The sequence below is a fragment of the Coprinopsis cinerea genome (genome assembly GCF_000182895.1).
Source record: "Coprinopsis cinerea okayama7#130 chromosome 10 map unlocalized cont3.10, whole genome shotgun sequence".
Lineage (NCBI taxonomy): Eukaryota > Fungi > Basidiomycota > Agaricomycetes > Agaricales > Psathyrellaceae > Coprinopsis > Coprinopsis cinerea.
In genome coordinates, this window is record NW_003307535.1 from 1,224,247 (window position 1) to 1,245,657 (window position 21,411).

A 21,411-nucleotide genomic window follows, 5' to 3' on the forward strand; every position below is an offset into this window, starting at 1 on the left:
AAAGACACCATGACCCCAGCTGTCTTCCAGTAATTTTCGGGTTCATAATGTCTGAAGTATAAGTGTGATCCCTGGAGAACCGGGTCAGGACTGACATGAACCTGGCTTGGAGAGAGAGGAGTCGACGTACAAGGCCAGAGACTATGTTGACCAACAACGCCTGTTGGAGGGTCGCAGCCATGATAGAAGTGACGCGCAGAAAAAGGAAACGAGCGGGGGTAGAGGCTGGGACGAGTTGGATCGAACCAGCTCTTTTAAAAGCCTTGACCCATCCATCTTTCTATCGCCACCGAGGAAGCATCGAAATGAAGCTGCTGTATCCGGATTCATGCTACAACCTGAGACCAGATTTGGCGTCCTGAAAGAACGACCGGTCGCCGATGTGATCTCGAACGGGATATCTGACCCCCATCATGAAACCACCTCCATGTCATTAAAGGCTCCACTATGTAGCACATCCCCATGTTTGCGGTCCCTGACAAAGAAATCCAGGTCCAGCGGAAAGACAAGACAAGTATCCCAAGGGACGCCGCCGTCAGAAGAGGAGTCGAGATGGCACTGGCAGGTGGTTTATCGGGTCACTGGAGCAGTAGGGATGCCAAAACCCGTAACGGAAATGATCTCATTCCTTTCTGCTGCTGTCAAGAAAGTGGTTTCAAGAGCTTGAAAGAGGGAAGACGTGTATTGTTGGTGGAAATCGATGACAGATTTCGATTGGGAAATCTCCGCTGAGAGTCCGATTCGCAGGCAGCAGGTGAATACCCCTGACGGCATGTGGCGGCTTTGGCTGTGTTTGTTGTATCCTGCTTGGGCGCTTGAGCGAGTTGTGTTCGTGTGTACGCCCAAATTCAAACAAGATTGCGATGGCTTGTAGGTGTAGCAACTATTCATCTCGCAGAGAGCGACTGGTCCACATCAATATACCGGTATTCTATTGCTCTCGATCGAGTGGCAACATTCATTACCGGCGCCTGTTGAACGCATGCAGGAACAAGGGCCGACCTCGGGAAGGTATCCACCGCTGCGGACTCCTCAGATTCGCAAAGCCTTTTGTCAGTAGCTACCCCTCACGTTGAACGTAGAGACGACCACCTTGCTTACCTGTGCGGCCTCGTTATTGCCGTCGTGCCAACACTGTGAGGCAATCACACTCCCGTCATCACCGGCAGTACCAACCAGACTCAAGGTATGGGTTTCGGTCACCATGTTAACTCCCCTGCCGACTTGTATAACCGCAGTCTCTTTCCTACTGTCCGAACATCTCGACACCCTGCACCTGGGACCCGATTGCCGAGGGTCTCGAGTTTGACACCCCGAAGAATCCAGCTCCATCTCCTCTCGAAAAGAAGTCGAGCTCCGTCCTCAACAGCCCTGAGGCACCCTAGATCAGTTATTTGCATCCGGCACTTATCTTCACGTCCCATCCCTTCACCACACCCACAAGACCCGATATCTTTACCACTCCGAAAGTTCGCTCTTTCAAATAAGTCACGGTAAGCCCGACTCGGAGGTCGAGCGGGGTCACGGCCAAGCTTCCATGCAAAGATTGGGCAAAGAATTAGCGTATGAATGAAACTTTACTCGCTAATCGATCGCCGAGCCCATGGAGTCCTATTTGCTCGATATAGCGGCCTTCCTTTCGTTGACCTAAAGGTGTGTTTTTGGGTCACGTTTAGGAGCCACTGGGAAAAAGAACAGTGTTGAGACTCAGAGTTTCCGGCATGGATGTATTGGGATGCTTCGCAAGTCAGAGAGGCTTAACACCCGCTATCGGATGAACTTTCTTTTCCGATATTTTCTCGAACATGGTCGGTCATCTGTTCTGTACTTGACTCTGTAGCTGTATAGGGCACGATAGTTATCACCTCAATCGATAGGCCCAAGGCAGCCGATTGCTTTCTCACATCGTCGAGTACCGAGCATCTAATCGCCAAGCGGTGAACTTAAGATATGTCCAGTTCTAGAAATGTTGAGATGTAGTTAATTAGCACGGTAAGTTAGCTTTAATGAGTCATGGCATACCTACTAGCTCTGTGACGAGGCCAGGCAAGAATCAGACAAGGTTACGACGCCCGGAAGAAGAAAGCTTGCAACATTCCGAAAGGAGAGGAATTTTTGGAGACACTGCATGCCTCGTACAGAGCCCTTCCGAGCCCATCTCTCGAGGTCTTCATTTCTGCGCAATGGGAGCCTGGCTGATGAACGATGGGAATTGCTGCTAAAATGTTGATTTACTCGCCAATTACTTTGTCAACACTCCTGGATCGAGCGGGGAAAGTGGCGATTACCCTTATCATTTCAACTCTCGTCTTCAATCTAAGCTATGACAACATTCTCGATTCATATCACCGAGCACTTTTGGATGGAGCTAACCAGCGTGACCTGTTTGCCTTCAGCTTTTACCAACTTGGAACGCCGACGATCTGAATATGCGTCCAGATATCTTTCTTCTATTTCCACCAACTCCAGCCCTGTAGGTCTGTCCTCAGGCTGTCCTTCAAGTTCTTCTCGACTTCCTCGCACGTCCTTCACTGTAAGCTGCCGTTGATTGGCCGGGGAATTCTTTCTCCTGTAAGCTTGTCGAAATGGGAAGGACTCTACATGGATTGGAATCACCCTCTCCGAGTCCGAGAAGCAAGGTATAGAGGGGAGCTTCGTCCGCTGTCGGACACGTACGCCTTGAAACCCTCAACCAGCGAATGTCGTGCGTGTGTGCGGAGGTGGATTCTTTAACCTGTATTGGTTCTTCCATGTAGCGGGCTTGGAAAGGTGTTATGAAGTGGAGAGAATTAGAGTTCAGTCTTCAAAATCATCGGAGCATGAGAGGTGGAAACTGGCTTCTTTAATCGCCGGCCAGACATCATAATGCTGGACTCCAGTGGCAGCGTTAAGCCTCAGCTTTACGAAGGCTATTTAGTAGAGTGTTTCTGCAGTCCAGTCCACGAACGCTATGTCTCCGGTGCTTGATCGAAATTCCCCAGAAGCAGCTACATCTCACCAATTGGTCTGACAACGAACCTCGTTAGTTATGCAAAGAGACTAGCCTGACAACTGAGGACAGGCTGTGATCCTCGGATCCTACAGCTCAGAAGACCTTCCTCACCGCAACAGATCAGTCGACAACAGTCATGAACGAACTGCTCTTTCAATTTCCTCCGAGCTATGCCTTCCACCCGCCGGGTAAGTCCATCGGTGGAGCCTATAAATGTCCATTGAATCGTTATCGAGTCCCATGGCGGTCACGTTCGTTCTTGGCTCGAGTAAGTGACTGTTTGTCGGACGATATATTCTTCAACGTTCCAGCTGGAACCCTGTCATATATCATGGTATATGCGCCAAAGCTCGCATCGACGCACTCCCAGGCTGCATACGATGATCACCCCGCTTTGACTAATATTCCCTCGCTTCCTAATCTTCCTGTTCAGCGTATGGCATGCCAATAGGTGAAGGGGCAGAAGAGACAAATCTACCGGGCTGCAGTCATCAGCTGCAGTGTCCTTACTGGCTTCTGCTGCCCTTGAGCTTCTCCCTGGTGCCAGCAGCCGGTTGAATTCGAAGTTTGGTGTCGGCTATCCGCTACGCGAGTACGCATGGCAGACGACAAGTCATCCAAGATAAGCGCTAAGCAGCCAGCCCGAATCATGGATCAGATCACTCTCAATCTAGTGCATATGTCCACCGTGACTTCCACAAGTTCGCCGTTCCACCACGGAACGAACGGCATTCAAGTTGGCTTCCAATGTCAAACCACCGATAGAATTCGAAGAGGGAAGGAAATTGAACGCATGCAATTCCCAATCGCAATGACGCACACCCACTGCCCAAACCGAAGACGGCGCTATAAATATATTTCACAGAGTCCCATGGGTCAACGTGAGGGCAATGTGTAGTACACAAGTCTTTATGGAATTCAGTAATCTGTGGAGCTGCAGTGAAAGCGGGACAAAAGAAGATTACAGCACGCGCTTGATAGGCGGATTCGTGAGGATATCAAGTAACTTTAAGTGGCGCGTGCGTTCCCCCGACTGTCAGGACTCCTGAACTCCGCCAATCCTCTTGAACGCCCTTGGGAAGAGCTTGCCGCTGCGGGTATGATGAAGGGGTAGTAAGTAAGAGTCCAAATATAAACCTCGTCTTTCGGCTCCGTTCTTCGCACAAGCTTGCCATACCGTGACTTACTTAAAATCTCTCCACCAGTCCAACCTGGCCCTGTACAGCCAGATAGACCCTCACACTCAAGCATCGACCCCAGGTGTAGCGAGTCCGCTCTACATACGAACTCGACATAAATATCAATCGGAGAGCCTATTTAGGCATCCCTGCGCGCTGTGCATTAGCGCCGATCACCGTCAGGGTCTTTTCAGTTCCAGAAAGATTCACCATCCAACACAGACTGGCGGCGCAAGGGACGCCGACATGTAGCCCTCAAGGGCAAATCATTCAATTCGCGCTCGAAATTCTGGCTGCCGCAGTGAGCGCCTTGAGGGGGGACTGAAATGCCCTGGCGTCAACCGAACCAATCCAAGAAATAATACAAGTGCATTATTGCGATATCTTTACAATAGACCCTCGGTCCATAACAAATATACAGCTGAACCACAGATATCCAATAACTTAAACACGACCTCAAATAGGGCGCTTGCTTACTGTTTCACTTCCTCCTCCCCCTCCTTCTCCCCCTCTTTTTCTGCTTTGGTATCCTCCTTCACCTGCTCCTCCTTCACTTCTCCAATAGCCCTACTTCCACCCGCACTCCCGTTAGAACTGACATTCCCACCCTGACTGTGGTCGCCACTAACACTCCCCCTCCGACTCCCCCTCCTACTACCCAACCTGCTGCCCATCCTACTCAGACCGTCGTACTCACTCCCCTCCGCTTGGAGTTCTTCTTTACCCATTTTGCGCAGTTTGTCGTCAAAGTTGCGGTTGCGGTAGCCGCTGACGATGCGGGAGAGGAGGGCGGAGGTTGAGATGCCGGGTGTGCGACGGGTGGGGATGAATTTACCTGTGGGAGGGAGGGGAGGAGTGTTAGCGGATTGGTTTGTGTGGGGGTGGTGAAGGGTAGGAGGGTTCGGGAGGGAATGGAATGAACGTGGTACAAAATGAAAGACCGACGAATATCCATGGTGGTATTGAATGGGCAGCAGGTCAGAAGGACACTCGAACGTGCCTTCGCGTCACCAACGTGCATCCCTGCCCCCTATTCCTTCCCGTAGATGTAAAATGAATGGAAAACTCACCTTGCTCCTTGACAAAACCATAAACATCCGTGTGTCCGACACTCGGGTATGCTTCCTCGTCATGGGCGACATAGTCGATTTGATGTTGGTCGAGGAATTCCTGGGTGATCACCCACGGCGCGTCCGGAACGACTTCGTCTACCCAACGGCAGTGGCGAACAGCTTCTAGTCTGTTCTCATCATCAAACGCGTCGAACCGCGTTTTGGAGCGGATTGAGTTTCGGGGATAGGGGCCACCATGAGTGTGATTTCCCAAACAGGGTGTTGCGGCGATGGGGATAGGGCCGTTGCAGGAGAGAGGGGAAAACGTCAATGACGCATTCGAAAATGCAGGTGGAGTTTTACGTACCGCTCAGCATGGGTCATGACAGTCCTTGCTTTGTACGCATGAACGAGCTCGTCAGAACAGACACCAACGAGGAGGTATACATTCGGGAAAGAGAGTTTGGCTTGTCGAAGTTGTAACGAGTGCCTGATTGAATTGAAGTTGTGATTAGATTAGATCAATCGGGATAGGAGGGCGAAAGTCAAGAGTCGAGCGAGAGATGGGACAAATAAATGGAATATTCTGGAACTTGGACGCACCCAAAGTGAAAGAGATCGTATACGCCGTCGGCGTAGACTCTAATAGGCCTATCTGTTGGCGGTTCGTTGATCTGATAGCCTCTCTTGCTTCTTGGAGGCTTGGTTCCTCCCTCTCCTTCTCCGGCATCGCCGTCAAATCCTAGATCAACCTCTCCCTCTGGCCCGTCGTCGATTGCCTTCCTCACAAAGGCCTGGATGTCCTCCGGGGTGAGCGAGGCTGGGTTGAACGTGTTGGCGGTGATGCTCGGAACGGCAGGCTCGGTCAGGGCGTAGGGGAGGATCCTGGGCGAGTTGCCGTTGGAGGTTATAGGGGAGGACGTCGAGGGCGTGGAGGGCACCTCCCTTCGAGAGGCAGCCAGGTGGGTATGTGCCCCGCTGCTGGACGACGTTGTCAATCCCATCGTTGGCCGAGAACTGCTGGTGGTGGTATCAAGGATACTCTGTTCAGATGATGCTCCAAATACACGAAGACCAAGGCCTGTTGTTGTTGCTGCGCTGCTGTACTCTATGTCGCCGTCGTAGGTGGGTGAGTCGACGCCTGAGGTGTACTGGTCCGAGTCGTTGGTGTTCTGGAGGGCCAAGTGCGAGCGGGAGCGTGGGGTTGTGGCTGAGGGCTGGTGATGGAAATGTTTTGAAGAAGATGAGGAGCTTGAGGACGGGACAAGGTTATTCCTTGAGGTGCGGGCTGGGTGTCCGGTGACGCTGTCGTCGGTGAGCGGGTAGTCGTTGTCTTCTTCGGAAGCGTCGTATGCGGGTGAGTCGACGCGTGCAGCTCCCATCCGTAGCTTTCCGCCAAAGGAACGCTTTGAGTGGAGAGTTTTTGAAGACATCGTGTTATAAATTCCCGGTTAACACAAGAAAATCATTTGCTTTGCCACATCGGAAGCCCATCGATGATATCCTTTTTCCTCTTGGCAGTTACGTCATCATATCATCCCGCACGCTCCAGAGCCCTCGATGGGCTCGACCCAAGGCGTAGGCGCCCTCTCACCACGCATGGTCATCCTCGTACCTTGGAGAAAATTGCGTCATGACAGAGGCTGGGTGCAAATATCAGCGGCGCTCCATAATACATCATCGTAGGCCGTCCACGTCTCGTCTTCAAATGCAGTCCATCCAGATTACCATGGACTCGGACTGTTATCAAGTTTTCAACTTCCATTAGCGAGTCTAAAAGTTGGCTTGGTGGTGTGAATCCTAGGTAGGCACTTCTGCAAATAGGGCGCCTCTGAAGCCTCTTTCAATTGCGTATCATGGTGAATTCCTAAACTGGAGTGTCTGAGTCGCTGAGAACCAATTGATATAAAACCTTCAAGGACGCAGATAGCGCGCCGGACATGTCGCGTCGATCGCGCTCAGGCGATTTGCCACCAGCTCCAAGACGCGTCGTTTGATTCTTCTTTAGTATCATCCTTCGCAGATCTCTTCGTATCTCGCCCTTTCCGTTTCCGACGGTTGAAAGGATGCCTTGTGTTCTCCATTGCCGTGTCGTCTGGGTGAGGTGATATGTAGCGAGAGTCAATTGCTCGGGCAAATTCTATCCAAGAATCGCCCCCTCCATCCCACCTATGTACTCGAGTACACACCCCAGCTTCGCGACGGGAATGCGTGTAAAGCACGGTACCTGGATTTCGTTCTCAGCGACTGGCACCAGGTGAGCGCTTCCCAGGCTATCACTCTCCTCGGTAGTCAACTCGGCGCTGGAATCAACCCTCGAGCAATCGCCTTACGGTTGAACCTGTGCCTGTGCCGATCAAATACTCGACGGTGTTATTGTCCAGAGTGCTCCATTGGAGTCCACTGGGGATGGCTTAATGGTGTGATTGGTTATTCTTGACCATCGACATCATATGCATCACTATATCCGGTACCATGAACGTCAGTTAGCTATGTTTATGTGCTGTGGGGGTAGCATGACCCAAACTCACTGCCATTGATCAGATTTCCGGTCAAATGTCGTTCTTGAAGGTCGAAGAAGGCCTGATATGGTGGGCTCAAGGATGGCTGAGCAGAGCTGTGAAGGGCGGGGTGTTATTGCCTCGCCTACCCGAGTTCCATGAAGGACGAACTGTGTTTCTCGCCAGAAAACCGTGCAGAGACGATTTCTGAATATGCTCTGTCTCCGTGTCGTGGGCATCAGCTTTCCACCCAAGCGCACAGCAGGTTTATTGTACAATACCATCTGCTGTAACAATCCTGGCGTTACTGTCACGGCCGAAGGCTGGGTTCTCTCCGTAGAGTCTTCAATGCAATTTCCAATATCTATTGAGCTTTGGCCTGGACGCCAATCTGCGTTACCCATTCGGATAACGTTCCCGAGCGGGGCTAAAGTGGCCGATGGCAACCCCTGAATGTTATGGCAACCAAGCCAAAAACCTCAAGAGTCATTGCTCCAATTTCCTTCACTTCAAACTCAGCTGGTTCAAAGGACTAGCAGCAAAGACGTCAGAGGGCTTTGAAAGTGAAATAAACGCGACATAATGGATAAAAAGCAAAGTGGCAGCTAAAGTTACAGGGAGATAGGAAAGAGAAGGGAAATCTGAAACGAGATCATTTTTCAGGGTGAATTGCGACTGTTTGGAGCTCAAGTGTCGAGTGATGGACGGGGCAGGCCCTGTGAGCGCTGTGCGTGCATCATGAGTCTTCTTACTCTCTTTCCCTGATCTTGTCTTCTTTCCCTATTCCCTTTTTTCCCGAGCGTCTATCATATTTTGGATCCTGAGGTTTCTTTCTCGCCAACAGACCCACAATGCTGGCACAAGAACCTCCCCCGTCCGCTAGGACTCCGAATTCCGGGAAACGTTTTCGACCACCCACTCTCGACATCTCAGGTGCTCTGGAACGGAGACCCTCAATACAAGTCGAGACGGATCCCACGCCGGTCAAGGAACACGCTGACAGCAGCGACGACGACTCGGACAACGACGTCTTTGAAGACACTCTCCAGCTCTCGTCACCAGAATCCATCGATGGCTTCAAAGGAGTTACAGGGCCTGGAGCAGACGAAATCGAGAAAGAACTCGCTGATCTGGATGAGCTTCGCAGGAGCGTAAAGCAGAACCTCAAGGTTCGCCCGATACGCTCTCGCACAGACCTCAAGATCCAGCCAAACCTCGACGGCGATGTGCCACTCCCTCCTTTTCCTACAACCCGTTCCTCGACCTTGCCCAATCCACCAGATTCCGCAGCTTCCAGCAACCCCCCAGAATCTGCCTTGTCTTCCTACTTTACACCCCTTTCAGAGATAATACCCCATCAATCTATATTTGCCGCAAGCTCGAGTACGACAACGCCATGCTTTACAGCAGAACCGACGTCCTCCTCGTTATCAGGGCCGTCGCCCAGCAAATCCGGCACAACAACCCCACGACCCCAAGCTGTCCCCATCTCCGCCAAATCTCTCTATGACCGGCTACGCTCCAGCAGGCGTCCTCTGCTGATAGACGCACGTTCCCTCGCAGCGCACGAGGCATTCCACATCCGTTCGAGTATCAATATCGCTATCCCATCGCTCATCTTGAAGAGATGCAAGAAGCCAGGCGGGGGCTTCCAATCGCTCGAGACGCTGCAGCAGTACATCACGACCGAGTACGGCAAGGCCACTTGGGAGGATCTCATCGCGAAGCCGGGTGGTGGAGCTTGGGATGGGGACGTCGTGATATACGACGATGATATGAACCCGAATGACAAGAACAATGTTGGGTCCACGGCGTGGGCTATCATCCCGGTGATCTCGCCGTTGCTCAGTTATGGCACTGTTCACTATCTCGAAGGCGGAATCTCGTCAGCTGGGCACGACCCTGACCTCCAGACACTTATTCTGTCGGGCGAAGAGGCGAGTAGCCGAGGGGTCCAAGCTACGGCAGATGCGGCGGCTTCTCGCGACCCAACCCCGCAACAAAAGACCCTTCGCAAACCCAGCGTGGGGTTGTTTCAGTTGGATACACAAACAACGTACCGGTCCAGACAATTACCTGAACTGGAGCCTTCGTCGACCGTTTCGACCAATCCTCCTTCCCCGATTCCTCCTCCTGCACCATCACCTCTACCCGTCATGCCAGCCTCATCTTCCTCTTCGTCATTAAGGGCTTCACCCAATCTCAATGGCGGGCACGCCGGTATTGAAGACCCGAGTCCTTCACCACCCCCGTCGTCTTTAGCAGGCTTCCGTCGTCCACCACCACCACGCCGACCGAGCGTGCCCAACCTGCGCAAAATCGATACGCGATCCATGGAAAAAATCAACACCAACCTCCCCAAACTCTCGTTACGAACGAAGCCCATGCGGTCGGCTACGCTCGCTGCCCCGCCTACGTTGTCGCTGCAAGTCCCCACCTCGCCTTCGCATCTCAAGCTGGCGCATTCGACGCACTCGCCGATCAGTCCTTCGAGGCATGGTCCGATGTCTGCGTACCCTGCTGAGCCAGGGCGTGTAACGGGCTTCTTTACGCCCCCGCATAGTCCTGGGACGCCGAAAGCTGCGAGTAGCTTTAGTTTCAATCTCGATGCTGCCCCACCACCTTCGCCCAACCCGATGGGATCCGGATCGTTCTCCCTCCATCCTCCCTCAAACAACCATTCCCTCGCCCCCAACCATCTGCCTGATCCGCCACCCACAGCACGCCCAGACGCCGGCTTTGATCTTGAATTCGACAACCCGCCTTCGACGAGTGAAGAGGAAGAAGCGTTCCCTACGTTTGCTGTTTCGACTATTCTCCCGAATTTCTTGTACCTTGGGCCCGAGTTGACGAGTCAGGAGCATGTGGATGAGTTGAAGAGTTTGGGTGTGAAGAGGATTTTGAATATTGCGGCAGAGTGTGATGATGATCAGGGTCTTGGGTTGAGGGAGGTGTTTGAGAAGTACTTGCGGATACCGATGAGGGATACGGTTGAGGAGGATAATATAACCAAGGGTGTGAGGATTGTTTGTGATTTCCTTGGTACGGCTACTTTTTTCGTATTGTTTGTGCGGCGATTAACTCGTCCCTTTAGATGACGCACGTCTACACTCCGCCCCAACCTACGTCCATTGCAAAGCCGGAAAATCTCGTTCTGTAACGGCCGTCATGGCCTACCTCATCCACGCCAACCGCTGGACGCTCTCCCGCGCCTACGCCTTCGTTCTCGAACGGCGCAAAGGCATCTCGCCCAACATCGGGTTCGTCTCTGAACTGATGAATTTTGAAGAGCAGGAACTGGGGAACAAGTCTGTGGGAGTTCAGCCATCTGCACCGGTGGTGTCGGGTACGGCTGTGGACATGCAGGAGGGCTTCGCTGCGGCTGTTTCGTCTGGGAATGCCGCCAGCTCGAGTGGGATGGGTGTGAATGGGAGCGCGGGTGTGAGGAGTGCGCATGGGCATCTTGTGAGGTCCAGGACGCATGTGCGGGATAGTCTTCCGCCTGCGATTGGGATGGATAGTGGGAGGGAGCCGATGAGTGCGGGTGGGGTTATGGATCGGGTGAATATTGGAGGTGATTCAGCGCAGGAGGTTGAAGTTAAGGATGCGCATGGGAGGTATAGGCATGCGAGGAGGGCGCCTGTGAATGAGAGCACGTTGCAGCCTATGAGGAGGGTTAGTAAAGCTGGGTTGGAGAGTTTTGTGGTCAATTCGTAGCCATGATCTCTCCCCCTTTTTCTCGTTTGGTTTCTTGGCTGTGAGGGACTTGGATGGGATCATTTTGTTGGTGCATCCGGTTTCGTCTTTGTACATATCTTTTTGGTGTTCTGTCTGCTGTCCTTCTCTGTTCGTTGACATCCTGTCTGATACCTTTCTCTTCCACTGTTCTTGTTACAGTACTTGGGTGCTTTCAATATCCGTGACACTTTACTTCCTTTTCGAGTCTGTTTGGCACTACATACTTATATCATTTCCCGTCGGTTTACCCATATTGTCTTCCTCTCGTTCACTCCTGTCTCGCGCTATCCATTGGCATGTTCATCGTTGAACCACTATCATTACATGTCCTTTGTTATCTCAATGTGCCCTTCGTAAATCGCAAAGGCAGTCCTGCTTTGCCTCCAAGGCTGTAGAAATGCGATGTACAAGTAAGCCACTCATTCAAGGAACTCGACTCTAGGGTTTCTGATCAGGAGCGTGACCGGTGTGTCCTCTAACAGGTAACAACCAAAATCCCGCTCGCAACTCTCCACTCTGCCACAGCTTCATCGACTTCGAACTCCCTCTCCCGCTTGAGCAACAACATTGCGGTGACTTCTTTGTCGCCTTCCGAGAGTTCATGGTCCTTCTTCTTCGCGATCTCTGCCTCCTTCTCTTTCACCTGTGTTCTCAGCTGTTCCTTGCGTTTCTCGTCTGCGCAAGTTAACATCAATGACTGGGCGCAACAGAAAGGAGGGAGACGAACCTGTAGCAGATTCGACTGCTGATTTCAGGGAGGTCAGCTCCCTTTTAAGAGGTTTTGTGACCTCTGCGACGCGTGCTCGTGCTTTCGCGTGGATGGCGTTGACCAAATCCGAGTCTGCTTGTGTTCGGTCTAATGAGATGACCTGAGCTGGTTTCTTGCTCTCGGGATCCTCGTTTATAGACAAGATGAATCGGCGCGGTTCGATATCCAGGTGGGTCTGGTTTTGGCGGATCGAGGATGTAGACTGAATGCGAAACATTAACGCTTAATCGTCACTACGGGGAGTGAAGGTCAGGTGGGTACATACCAGGTCAGGAATTCGGATTGTGATCTGGAGTTTGCCAGAAGGAAGTTTCCCCCAACTCCATGTATAGTCCAACTCTTTCTTCTCCTCACTGATTACCTCGATTGCGGGTTTCTTGAGGATCCCTTTGGGAGGTGGAGGAGGTGGCGCCCAGTCATCCTCGTTCCTCTCGACGCTCACTAATGGGATGGCATCTGGGTGGTAGGCAATACCATTCTCGCCGGATACGGGTATTTCTGAGGGATCCGGAGGGGGGAGGGAGGAAAGGAGGGACGCGGGTAGTTTGACGGTACGTGGTTTGAGAGGCCCTTTGGAGAGGATGTTTGGTCGACCGATTTTACGGGAGAACGCAAGTGAAGTCTGGTGTTCTGTTCGCTGGAGTGCCAGTTCTGAAGGACATAGGATTGGACGGATAAGTGACCCATTTGAAATCAGAGCCACTGGGCCAAGACGAACCTTCTAGAAAGAGTTTAAAAGCCGGATCTCGCAGTGCTCTCGACTTGACCTCGTTGTTGTAGATGCAATCCACGACCAACGACGGTTTGCCGGCTTTGTCCTTGTCCAAGCGGGGCTCGGAGACGATGATGGGGACGTACCACCCGCCGTTCACGTTCTCTTTCCCCTTCTTCGCCTTCTGGATGCTCTCGACCGGCGCTTCACCCTGCATTGCTGCCTGGATGGCCTCCTCGGACCCAGGTGGAGGTGGAGGTACGTTCTTGTCGAATGCGATATTCACAAAGACTTTCATGCCCGCTGGGATAGGTATTGGTTGGTTCGCGGTTGGTTCGAGGAGACCGCCTGGGGAGGAGGACGAGGCTGTTTGGGCATTTGGTGGTGGTTGAGGTGTGCGTGGCGGGAGGAGACCAGGTTCTAGAGAAGAGACCTTGAAGCACCAGCCTGCTGCTGGCTTCAATTGGATGTTGACTAGGGGAGCCATTTTGTGGTGGGTGGTGGCGGAAGGGAACGATGAGGGAGGGTTGTCGGTGATGAGATCATCGCGATCGCGCTGTGTTTGGTGTTTGGGAATTTGGAGTTTGCGGCTGTGGGTCCACGCTTGTTCTGTGCCTGGCGGTTTAGGCGCTGGAAGCGCTTAAGTATTGGGCTTGCTGGGGAGGAGATGGTCTCTTGACAGGGTCAGAGCTGCTCTGAAGGATCCTCATCGTCGAGCCGCCGACATTAATGGAACGATGTGACCCAGTTCTGCGGAAATAGGGTGTGAGATGAAAACTTCACGTTCATAGTAAGTCACAAGCCAACGTTCAATTGAATTGTGGGTGTCAACTCTTATTGATTCGAGTGGCCGTTTAGCTCTTCTTTTCCTCTTGAGCAGGTTCCAGACGCCCTTGGCCGCTAGTGACATCGATCTCGTGTGTCATTGGCTCTTGCAACGTTTGTCCTATCTGGTTTAAGTCGGATATAAATCCGAACGGAGGTAATGTGCGTTTGCACGTGACTGACCTCATTTGTTGTCGGCCGATCGAGTCATAATTAGGGATGTCAATCAAAGGTTTTTATTTAGGACCTCTGCCTGATTTCTATCGTCTACTTCACTCTCTCTTTTCCACCCAAAAGCCTTTACAAATGGCAGCTCCATTCAGATTTGGTAAGTTATCACTTTCCAGTCTTCCTGTCTAATCACTTCGTTAAATACTCGATGTTCCTTCTGCAACCCTTGACCGTACAAAATGCCAGACGTCCCTGCACGCTCCGAGTCTAATGGCGAGGACATCCTCGACAACATCCAGGATCGCCGTGTCCTCGGCTATGACCCCCTCGTCCAACCCGCTCTCCTCCGCCATGAAATTCCCCTGTCACCAGCATCCCGTGAAACAGTTGCTACAGCTCGACGCGGAGCTGCCCGCATTCTCGCCGGTCAGGACGACCGTATCCTCGTCGTTGTTGGCCCCTGCTCCATCCACTCGCCCGAGCAAGCCATTGAATACGCCAAACTCCTCAAGAGCAAAATCCCAGACTGGCAAAACCTTTTGATCATCATGCGCGCCTACTTTGAGAAGCCCAGGACGACCGTTGGATGGAAGGGATTGATCAACGACCCTGATATCGATGGTAGCTTCAAGATCAACAAGGGATTGAGGGTGGCGAGGAAACTGCTTTGCGAATTGACCGAGTTGGGCGTGCCAGTGGGATCTGAACTGCTGGACACCATCTCACCGCAGTACATTGCTGACTGTAAGTGCTTTCTATTGCCGCGTAGAGTATCTGGCTAACTATTTTTAACAGGCACTGCCTGGGGAGCCATTGGTGCACGAACAACCGAATCCCAGCTTCACCGAGAGCTTGCTTCCGGTGTCTCCTTCCCTATTGGTTTCAAGAACAGCACTGATGGCGGGTTCGTCGTGCCCTTCCGTGCTTTAAATCCCCCTAACAAGCCATATACAGCGTTCAAGTAGCCATCGACGCCATGGCCTCTGCTTCCAACCCCCACGCTTTCATGGGTGTCACCGAGCAAGGTCTCGCCGCCATCGTCAAAACCCGTGGCAACCAAGACGTCCACGTTATCCTCCGTGGAGGAAACTCGGGACCTAACTACTCCGCCGAACACGTCGCCAAGGCCGTGGAGAACATCGAGAAGAAGAGGAAGGGCGTCTTCCCAAGTATCATGATTGACTGCAGCCGTGCGTATCCTTTGTGACTTGATTTTTTGATTGGTGACGGGCGCTAATCACGATCTTATCATTTCCCCATCAATGCAGATGGCAACTCTTTGAAGAACCACGCCAACCAACCCCTCGTTGTCCACTCGATTGCTGAGCAGCTCCGTGATCCTTCCCCGGAATCCAAGTCTCGACATATCACCGGTGTGATGATCGAGAGCCACATCAATGAGGGAAGACAGGATGTGCCGGCGGAGGGCAAGGATGCTTTGAAGTATGGTGTGAGTATCACTGATGCCTGCGTTAATTGGGAGACCACTGTGAAGATGTTGGACGAGTTGAACGAGGCTGCTGGAAAGAGGAGAGAATTGCGCGGTGCTGTTAATGGTGTTCATTAGAGGACATGCGAGAGATAGGATGCCTATGCCTCCTGATTAGATACCATCTAAACCCTTTCGATGTATTTGTATGCTTGTAGTGTTATCGCGTTCGATTTCGCTGTATCAAGTGAAATTTGAGATAAAACGGCTGCGATGCTCTTCTGGCCCTGAGTGAATTAAACAAGGGGAGTATCAGCTTTTAAATCGAGCTATCGACACGCTGGAAGGCCCAGACGAAGCAAGTCAGGGCCACTTTAGTCCCCTAGGACGCAATGAATGGTGACCCAGTCCACACCTCGTTCCAAATTACTGTCACATTTGGTTGTGAATATGACCTTACGAGGCTTGAACTGGGGGATAACCCATAAATAGGCGCCCAAAGAGTGCTACCCAGCCAGTCGAAGCTGGCATCTGAGTCTCGAGGTTGCTTACCCGGCACCACATCGATTTAAACGCCGTTACTTCCATACCTACATGCTGCTATACGAGTGGTATTCCGCGCTTGTGTCGCTTTAGTTGTGCGGCGTACCATAGGCCCAAGCGCATTTCGCGAGTTCATTCACATCGGTGGATTAAGCAGCTTCCCAAAAGTGCAACCATTATACATTAGTATAGACACGAGAACTATTAATTACTGGCGGTAGTCGAAAAAATCAAACGGTATGCGTACTTTACAAGCAAGGAAGGCGGTGGGTGAATCACAAGAAAAAGACAGACGGGGAGGAAACAAAGACTGAGTTGAGAAAGAAGAGAACCGAAGCACAGGAACGGGAACCGAGAGGACGAGAGACGAAACTTCAGGACGAGAAACGAAGGTTGGGCAAACAAGGACAGCGAGTATTGGCAAGGAAGGAAACAGAGTAACGACAGTGGAAGTGGAGAGGTCTGGACAGTAATAAGTAAATAGGTGAGTATCAGCAAGGGTATAAATGTACGAATTAATTTGATCGGGGACGATGATGTTTTGAGAGAGAGAGAGAGAGAGCTCGGGAAATCCTGGTGAAAAAGGAAGAAAAGAAAAAGCATAAGGTTGAAGGAACACGGGAGGGAAAGGACAAAGAGTGAGATACAAGTCAAGACGAGAAACCGAGTCCAGAGAGATGGTTATTTTACTTTTTTTTCCCGTTTGCGCGACGATCACATGTCTTCCCTCAAGACTTCACGGGCGACACCGCCAGCCATGAGGATCCCCTGCTCCTCAGGATCAAGCTCCTCGTCCCCTCCATACAAGAGTTGGCTTTCCAAACGCGAGATATAGTTTCCGTCCGATTCGAGACTGAGTTCCGGACCTTCGTAGCTGTAACACAGGCATCAGTCAGGAACATATATATCGGTAGGAAATGAACAGACGCACAGCTTATTCCTGAGTGCGAACTGCAAGAAACTCTTCCAATAAGGATCGCGCGACAGCAGAGCTCCGTTGCCGACAACCACAAGGAGCTCTTTAGCTCGCGTGATGGCGACGTTCATCCTAAAAGCAGAGTATTAGCAGGCGCCACGGGTAATCCAACAGAAACCACCATTCACCTCTTCCTTTCACAGAAAATACCCAAGCCCCTCTTTGCATCCTCCTCCAGGAACCTAGGATTACTCCTCACACAACTGATGATCACGACACGACTTTCCCTGCCTTGGAAATCCTCCACTGTACCGACATCAACAGCATGCAGCTTTTCCTTCCTAAGTTCCTCTCGCAACTTCCAGACTTGCTCTCTCCACGGTGCCATCACGCCAATGTCAGCGGGACGAAGGGGAGGCGTACAGAGTAGATTATCCGCCAACATCGATTTGATGGTGTCCACAACTTTGCGGATCTCGCCTTTGTTGTACCAAGTGGCTCGCTACAGGGTAAGTTCAGTCAGCACTTGCCAGGTCTATTGAAGGTGTGAAGTGAGCATACCTCGTCATTCGTAGCTTCGGGATGCTCGTGTCCTATGAACTTGAGGGGCAGGTGAGGCACGGGAAGCCTTCTCCAAGTGACAGTACCGTTCTTTGCGCAGGGTTCCAATGTATCATTATAGAATATCGCGGATGGTGGCATCAAGATCACCGGATGGCTTCGGTAATTCTGTATCAAAGTACGTTAGAGTGCGATAATGAGATTAAAAGAAATACCACCTGCCTTGACGAGATTAGTATAGGGTCGTAATGTAACAATACCAGGCACCATTGGCCCTGCAACGGCGCCAGAAGCAGAAGAAAGAGGGTATCGGTTTGCATTGCCGCGCACTTTGGCCTGGGCGTATAATGGCCTCTCGAACAGTCTCTCCAACAGCGAGACATCGAGCTCGCCCGCCCTGGCTTCTTCAGAGGTGACGATAGGACCTACTGTATGAACGTCAGAGAACTGGTTGGATCAGACCAGAGAGGAATTACACACGTTGGTTAGGGTCTCCGCACAACACTAGTTGAGGCACGAATGCTTTCTTCCCAACGTACTGCGCGTGGGGGACGACTACAGAGATGGGAATCAAGAGTTCAGGCTCTGAGCCTTGTGCAGCCTGGTCAGAAAGCATTGTCAGTTCATTCGTGTCATTAATAACCGTAGACCACCGACCTCGTCGATCAAGAGATGGGTCCAGTGGGGCTCGATGACCGTTTTACTGAACTGATTCCTCCTAGGATGAATTGAACTGACGAGCTCATCTTCCATATGCATCAAATTCAGATTGGTCAACTGGGCAGCCGCGAGAATCGATGCATCCAAACAAGAAGTGACGACAACCCTGTACTTTAGAAGCGTTTTCCAATGTGGAAGGGCGAACTTGTCGTTTTCGACGTCTACGCAGCCTTTAGCAACCAATACTTACACGAATGGGGAGGGGGTGACTTACAGCAGTACTGCCTAATTTCATCAGGGACTTCCGCAAATGTCCTGTTCTGGTCGTTGAGCCTCAGCATATCCCGCGGCAAGAGGTGGGCTTTGAGCCTTTGCACAAGAGTATCCGTGGCCGGATTCGACGGTGCACAAAGGAGAATGCACGCTTGAGGCTGTACTCGCAGGATTTGGAGAACGGTCTCAACCACCGTTCGGGTCTTGCCCGTTCCAGGTGGCCCGCTAATCAAATGCGGGACAGGGGATTGGAACATAGCAATTGAAGTCACAGCAGACTGAATAATTGAACATTGTCAGCAACTATTCGTGGAGGGATAACATCAACCACCACAAACCTTCTGTTCCGCATTCAGCCCGTGATCTTTCCATTCTCCTGGTTTGATCATTCCATCGCCAATCTGGAAAGGAGGACAAGTCCTCAACTGCTCCTCTTCGGGGAACAACCAGTGCTGAATCAAATTAACTCCAACAGGTTCGGGAGTCACACTTCCATTCCCGTTCGCCACCGGGATTCCAGCAGGTGATACTGGACTGGGCTTTGGAGGTACGCCAGGAGGACCAGCTTGAACGTTTTTCAACAACATCTGAGCATAGCTCGGGCCTCCAGTTCCCCCTCCCGCAAGATCCCCCGCGGGATCCAGTAGTCGGTAGATAGCAGCCAATGCGTGCTCCATAACGCAGAACGGCCTTGAGTTCAGCATGAACGTTACGTTGAAAAGGTATGGAAGTTGGTCATTTGGTCCAAAGACGGGCCATCCGCCTTCGAACTGCGTTGTGGGTGTTGGAGGAGTATATGTCTGGATATGCTGCTTAAGGGTAGGACTCGTGATGTCTGGTTGCGGAGAGTCAGCCTCCTCTGGTTGTGGAAGAAAGTGGAAACACTCACGAACGAGGCCTTCTCTCCTTCTCACAACCGTAACCCGAGCCTCGAACGCACGCCCGGTTCCGGTGCCGCTGACGACGTCGACATCCTCTTGGCTCATTCCACCTCTCGGGCCCTTGTTTCCCTTGGCACCAACAGCCAATGGTCCTTTGAGCTCTACAACTTCTCGCAAATGAACCAAATCGCCCACACCGATCTTCCCACCAAAGTCCATATCACCGCGCACATTCGGAACATAAATGACAAACGTGTCCTCCCTCCAGTTGAGAACCTGGACGCCGATTTTCCAGAGGACGACGTTCTCTTTGAGACGGGCGAGAGCGTCGAGTTCCCAACGGAGGAGATGGACAAAGTGTTGGTAGTACGTCTGGATGGCAAGTGGGGGAAGGGCGTTATTGAGGTTGCTGACGGTGCGCGCGGTTGGAGAATGTTGGTCGGGAGGGGTCCATACATGCCGCTTCGGTGGAGGAGGCGGAGGCATCGAGATCAATGCGAGGCTCATATTCTTCTTCATAACCTCTTCCACCATTCTTTGAGGCAGATAGTTCTGAAGATATGACACGGACGGAAAAATGGGGATCGGAGGCACAGGAGCGAGGGTGTGATGTTGGGATTGCACGTCCTTGAGCCATTGCGGGATGAACGGATCCGCCTGGAATACAAGATTCTTCGTTAGCACGACTCAGGGTAACATGAAGGAGGAACGAAATTCACGTAGATATCAAGGACAGTCTCGTCGTGAAGTTGCGTGGGGGAGATTAGCTCGTCCTAAAATACCAATCAGATTGACATCGACGACATCGATCTCATAGCTCACCTCGGCCTCAAGTTCCATATCTTTCTCCCCTCCATCGTCGCCGTCTTTCTCCAAAAGCAGTTTCTCTATCTCAGCCTCCAGTTCATCTTCCTCTCTCTCGTCAATCGGTGAGAGAGCTGGGATACCTTCCTCTCCGCCACCCCGAGACGAAGGAGAAGGTGAGACAGACGGGCTGGCTTGTTCGCCCTCGGGCCGACTGGGTGAAGCACCATTGACCACCGACATAGCACCGGCAAAGGAAGGCGGAGGGACCAACGATAGTTTCTTGTCCTTCAGACCCGTCTTCGTGGCCCCATTCGGATTGGCATTCTCCTTATCCTTCGAATTCTTCACTTTTCCGCCGTCCTTGTTCGGCCCCGACCCAACTACACTTCCGTCTGGCCTCTTGATCACGACTGCATTGGGGTTTTTCTTCGCAGCATTCGCAGGCGGTGCAGGGTGGACGATACCCGTACCTCTCGCTGGTGCCAATTCAGGGCGAGACACGAAACCTGGCAAAGGCGCCAGCCTCGACTTCCAAAAATCATGGATCTCCGTGGTAGCTTGGGCGTTTGAGTTGGCGGCAGCTCCATTTGTCGATTGCTGCTGCTGTCCCAATGTCGGCCAAGGATTGGTTTGTTGTGGCTGTTGATGATGGGCAAGATGGTAGTTTGGATGGCCGTGGTGAAGGGGTTGTTGGTTCTGGTGATGATGGGGATGATGATGCTGCGTGTGCGGGTGGTGGTGACCGTGTCCGTAATTCGCGTACTGAGGCTGCTGTCCGTGTCCATAGTGTGTCCCCATCGAACCGGGTGCGGGGGTCATGTAATACACCTGTCCAATTGGCGTCGTAGGGCTCGCCACGTTCTGTCCTTTCCCTTGAGGATAGTACGCAACACCTGTATTGACGTTCAGATGCAACGGCTTGGCGAGGCCAGGAGGTGACCTCGGCGGAATCGCTCCGTTTACACTCCCATTTCCGTTCATCCCGTACCCATGTCCGCCAGCTGGTGAATGCAAAGGAGAAAGACTTGAGTTCGACTTTGATGACATTGGACTGGTGCCTCCTGGTAACGGATGGTTGGAATGGTTTGGGCTGAGATGTTGGAAACCGCCCGAATGTGCCATTGGCGAAGATGTAGTCGGCTGGTACGCTGACGGCGCGCCCAATCCTGGAGGATGTGGCGGAGCAACGTTTGAATACGCCGCAGGTGAGTAGGAATACTGGCCAGCGATCAGGCCGGGTGGAGGTGGCGGAACGAGATGGACCTGCGGTGTCGTTGTCGTCGATGAGCTTCCAGCATTCGGGTACCATCCATGGGCGTCAGGCTGTAGATATCCTGGCTGCTGCTGAAGGGCCAAAAATTGTTGGTGATGCTGCTGTTGTTGCTGGTGACTCCACGCAGCGT

At 52.1% G+C, this 21,411-nt stretch overlaps 6 protein-coding genes across 6 annotated transcripts; 3 read left to right on the plus strand and 3 right to left on the minus strand.

Annotated features, from left to right (window-relative positions):
- Positions 1–462: 462 nt before the first annotated feature.
- Positions 463–1,385, plus strand: CC1G_15309 (hypothetical protein; the record flags this gene model as incomplete). The annotated part of the gene is made up of 4 exons (XM_002910356.1): positions 463–686; positions 748–870; positions 989–1,052; positions 1,239–1,385. 4 exons carry the CDS (start codon positions 463–465, stop codon positions 1,383–1,385), a joined length of 558 nt encoding a protein of 185 aa, XP_002910402.1.
- A 3,258-nt stretch (positions 1,386–4,643) lies between these two features.
- Positions 4,644–6,655, minus strand: CC1G_09704 (choline-phosphate cytidylyltransferase; the record flags this gene model as incomplete). Its single annotated transcript, XM_001834152.2, has 5 exons — positions 4,644–4,782; positions 4,834–5,005; positions 5,241–5,410; positions 5,590–5,712; positions 5,826–6,655. 5 exons carry the CDS (start codon positions 6,653–6,655, stop codon positions 4,644–4,646), a joined length of 1,434 nt encoding a protein of 477 aa, XP_001834204.2.
- A 1,919-nt stretch (positions 6,656–8,574) lies between these two features.
- CC1G_09705 (MAP kinase phosphatase) lies at positions 8,575–11,440 on the plus strand (the record flags this gene model as incomplete). Its single annotated transcript, XM_001834153.2, has 2 exons — positions 8,575–10,738; positions 10,818–11,440. 2 exons carry the CDS (start codon positions 8,575–8,577, stop codon positions 11,438–11,440), a joined length of 2,787 nt encoding a protein of 928 aa, XP_001834205.2.
- A 341-nt stretch (positions 11,441–11,781) lies between these two features.
- Positions 11,782–13,429, minus strand: CC1G_09706 (hypothetical protein; the record flags this gene model as incomplete). Its single annotated transcript, XM_001834154.2, has 5 exons — positions 11,782–11,850; positions 11,985–12,136; positions 12,189–12,432; positions 12,496–12,881; positions 12,949–13,429. 5 exons carry the CDS (start codon positions 13,427–13,429, stop codon positions 11,782–11,784), a joined length of 1,332 nt encoding a protein of 443 aa, XP_001834206.2.
- A 601-nt stretch (positions 13,430–14,030) lies between these two features.
- CC1G_09707 (3-deoxy-7-phosphoheptulonate synthase) lies at positions 14,031–15,617 on the plus strand. The gene is made up of 5 exons (XM_001834155.2): positions 14,031–14,095; positions 14,185–14,682; positions 14,734–14,842; positions 14,893–15,128; positions 15,207–15,617. The coding sequence occupies exons 1-5, from the start codon at positions 14,074–14,076 to the stop codon at positions 15,503–15,505; spliced, it is 1,164 nt and encodes a 387-aa protein (XP_001834207.2). The 5' UTR covers positions 14,031–14,073; the 3' UTR covers positions 15,506–15,617.
- A 1,007-nt stretch (positions 15,618–16,624) lies between these two features.
- CC1G_09708 (helicase MOV-10) lies at positions 16,625–20,806 on the minus strand (the record flags this gene model as incomplete). Its single annotated transcript, XM_001834156.2, has 12 exons — positions 16,625–16,784; positions 16,842–16,958; positions 17,015–17,328; positions 17,388–17,555; positions 17,718–17,815; positions 17,868–17,988; positions 18,045–18,268; positions 18,322–18,598; positions 18,659–19,155; positions 19,210–19,858; positions 19,921–19,974; positions 20,024–20,806. 12 exons carry the CDS (start codon positions 20,804–20,806, stop codon positions 16,625–16,627), a joined length of 3,462 nt encoding a protein of 1,153 aa, XP_001834208.2.
- Between the last annotated feature and the right edge of the window lie 605 nt (positions 20,807–21,411).

What these genes read in the sequence shown, in the direction of transcription:
- CC1G_09707 (XM_001834155.2), top strand. Translation starts at nt 14,074, where the DNA reads ATGGCAGCTCCATTCAGATTTG. An exon ending in ACCGCAGTACATTGCTGACT is followed by an intron (nt 14,683 to 14,733) that starts GTAAGTGCTTTC and finishes TATTTTTAACAG; the next exon opens with GCACTGCCTGGGGAGCCATT. An exon ending in AAGAACAGCACTGATGGCGG is followed by an intron (nt 14,843 to 14,892) that starts GTTCGTCGTGCC and finishes AGCCATATACAG; the next exon opens with CGTTCAAGTAGCCATCGACG.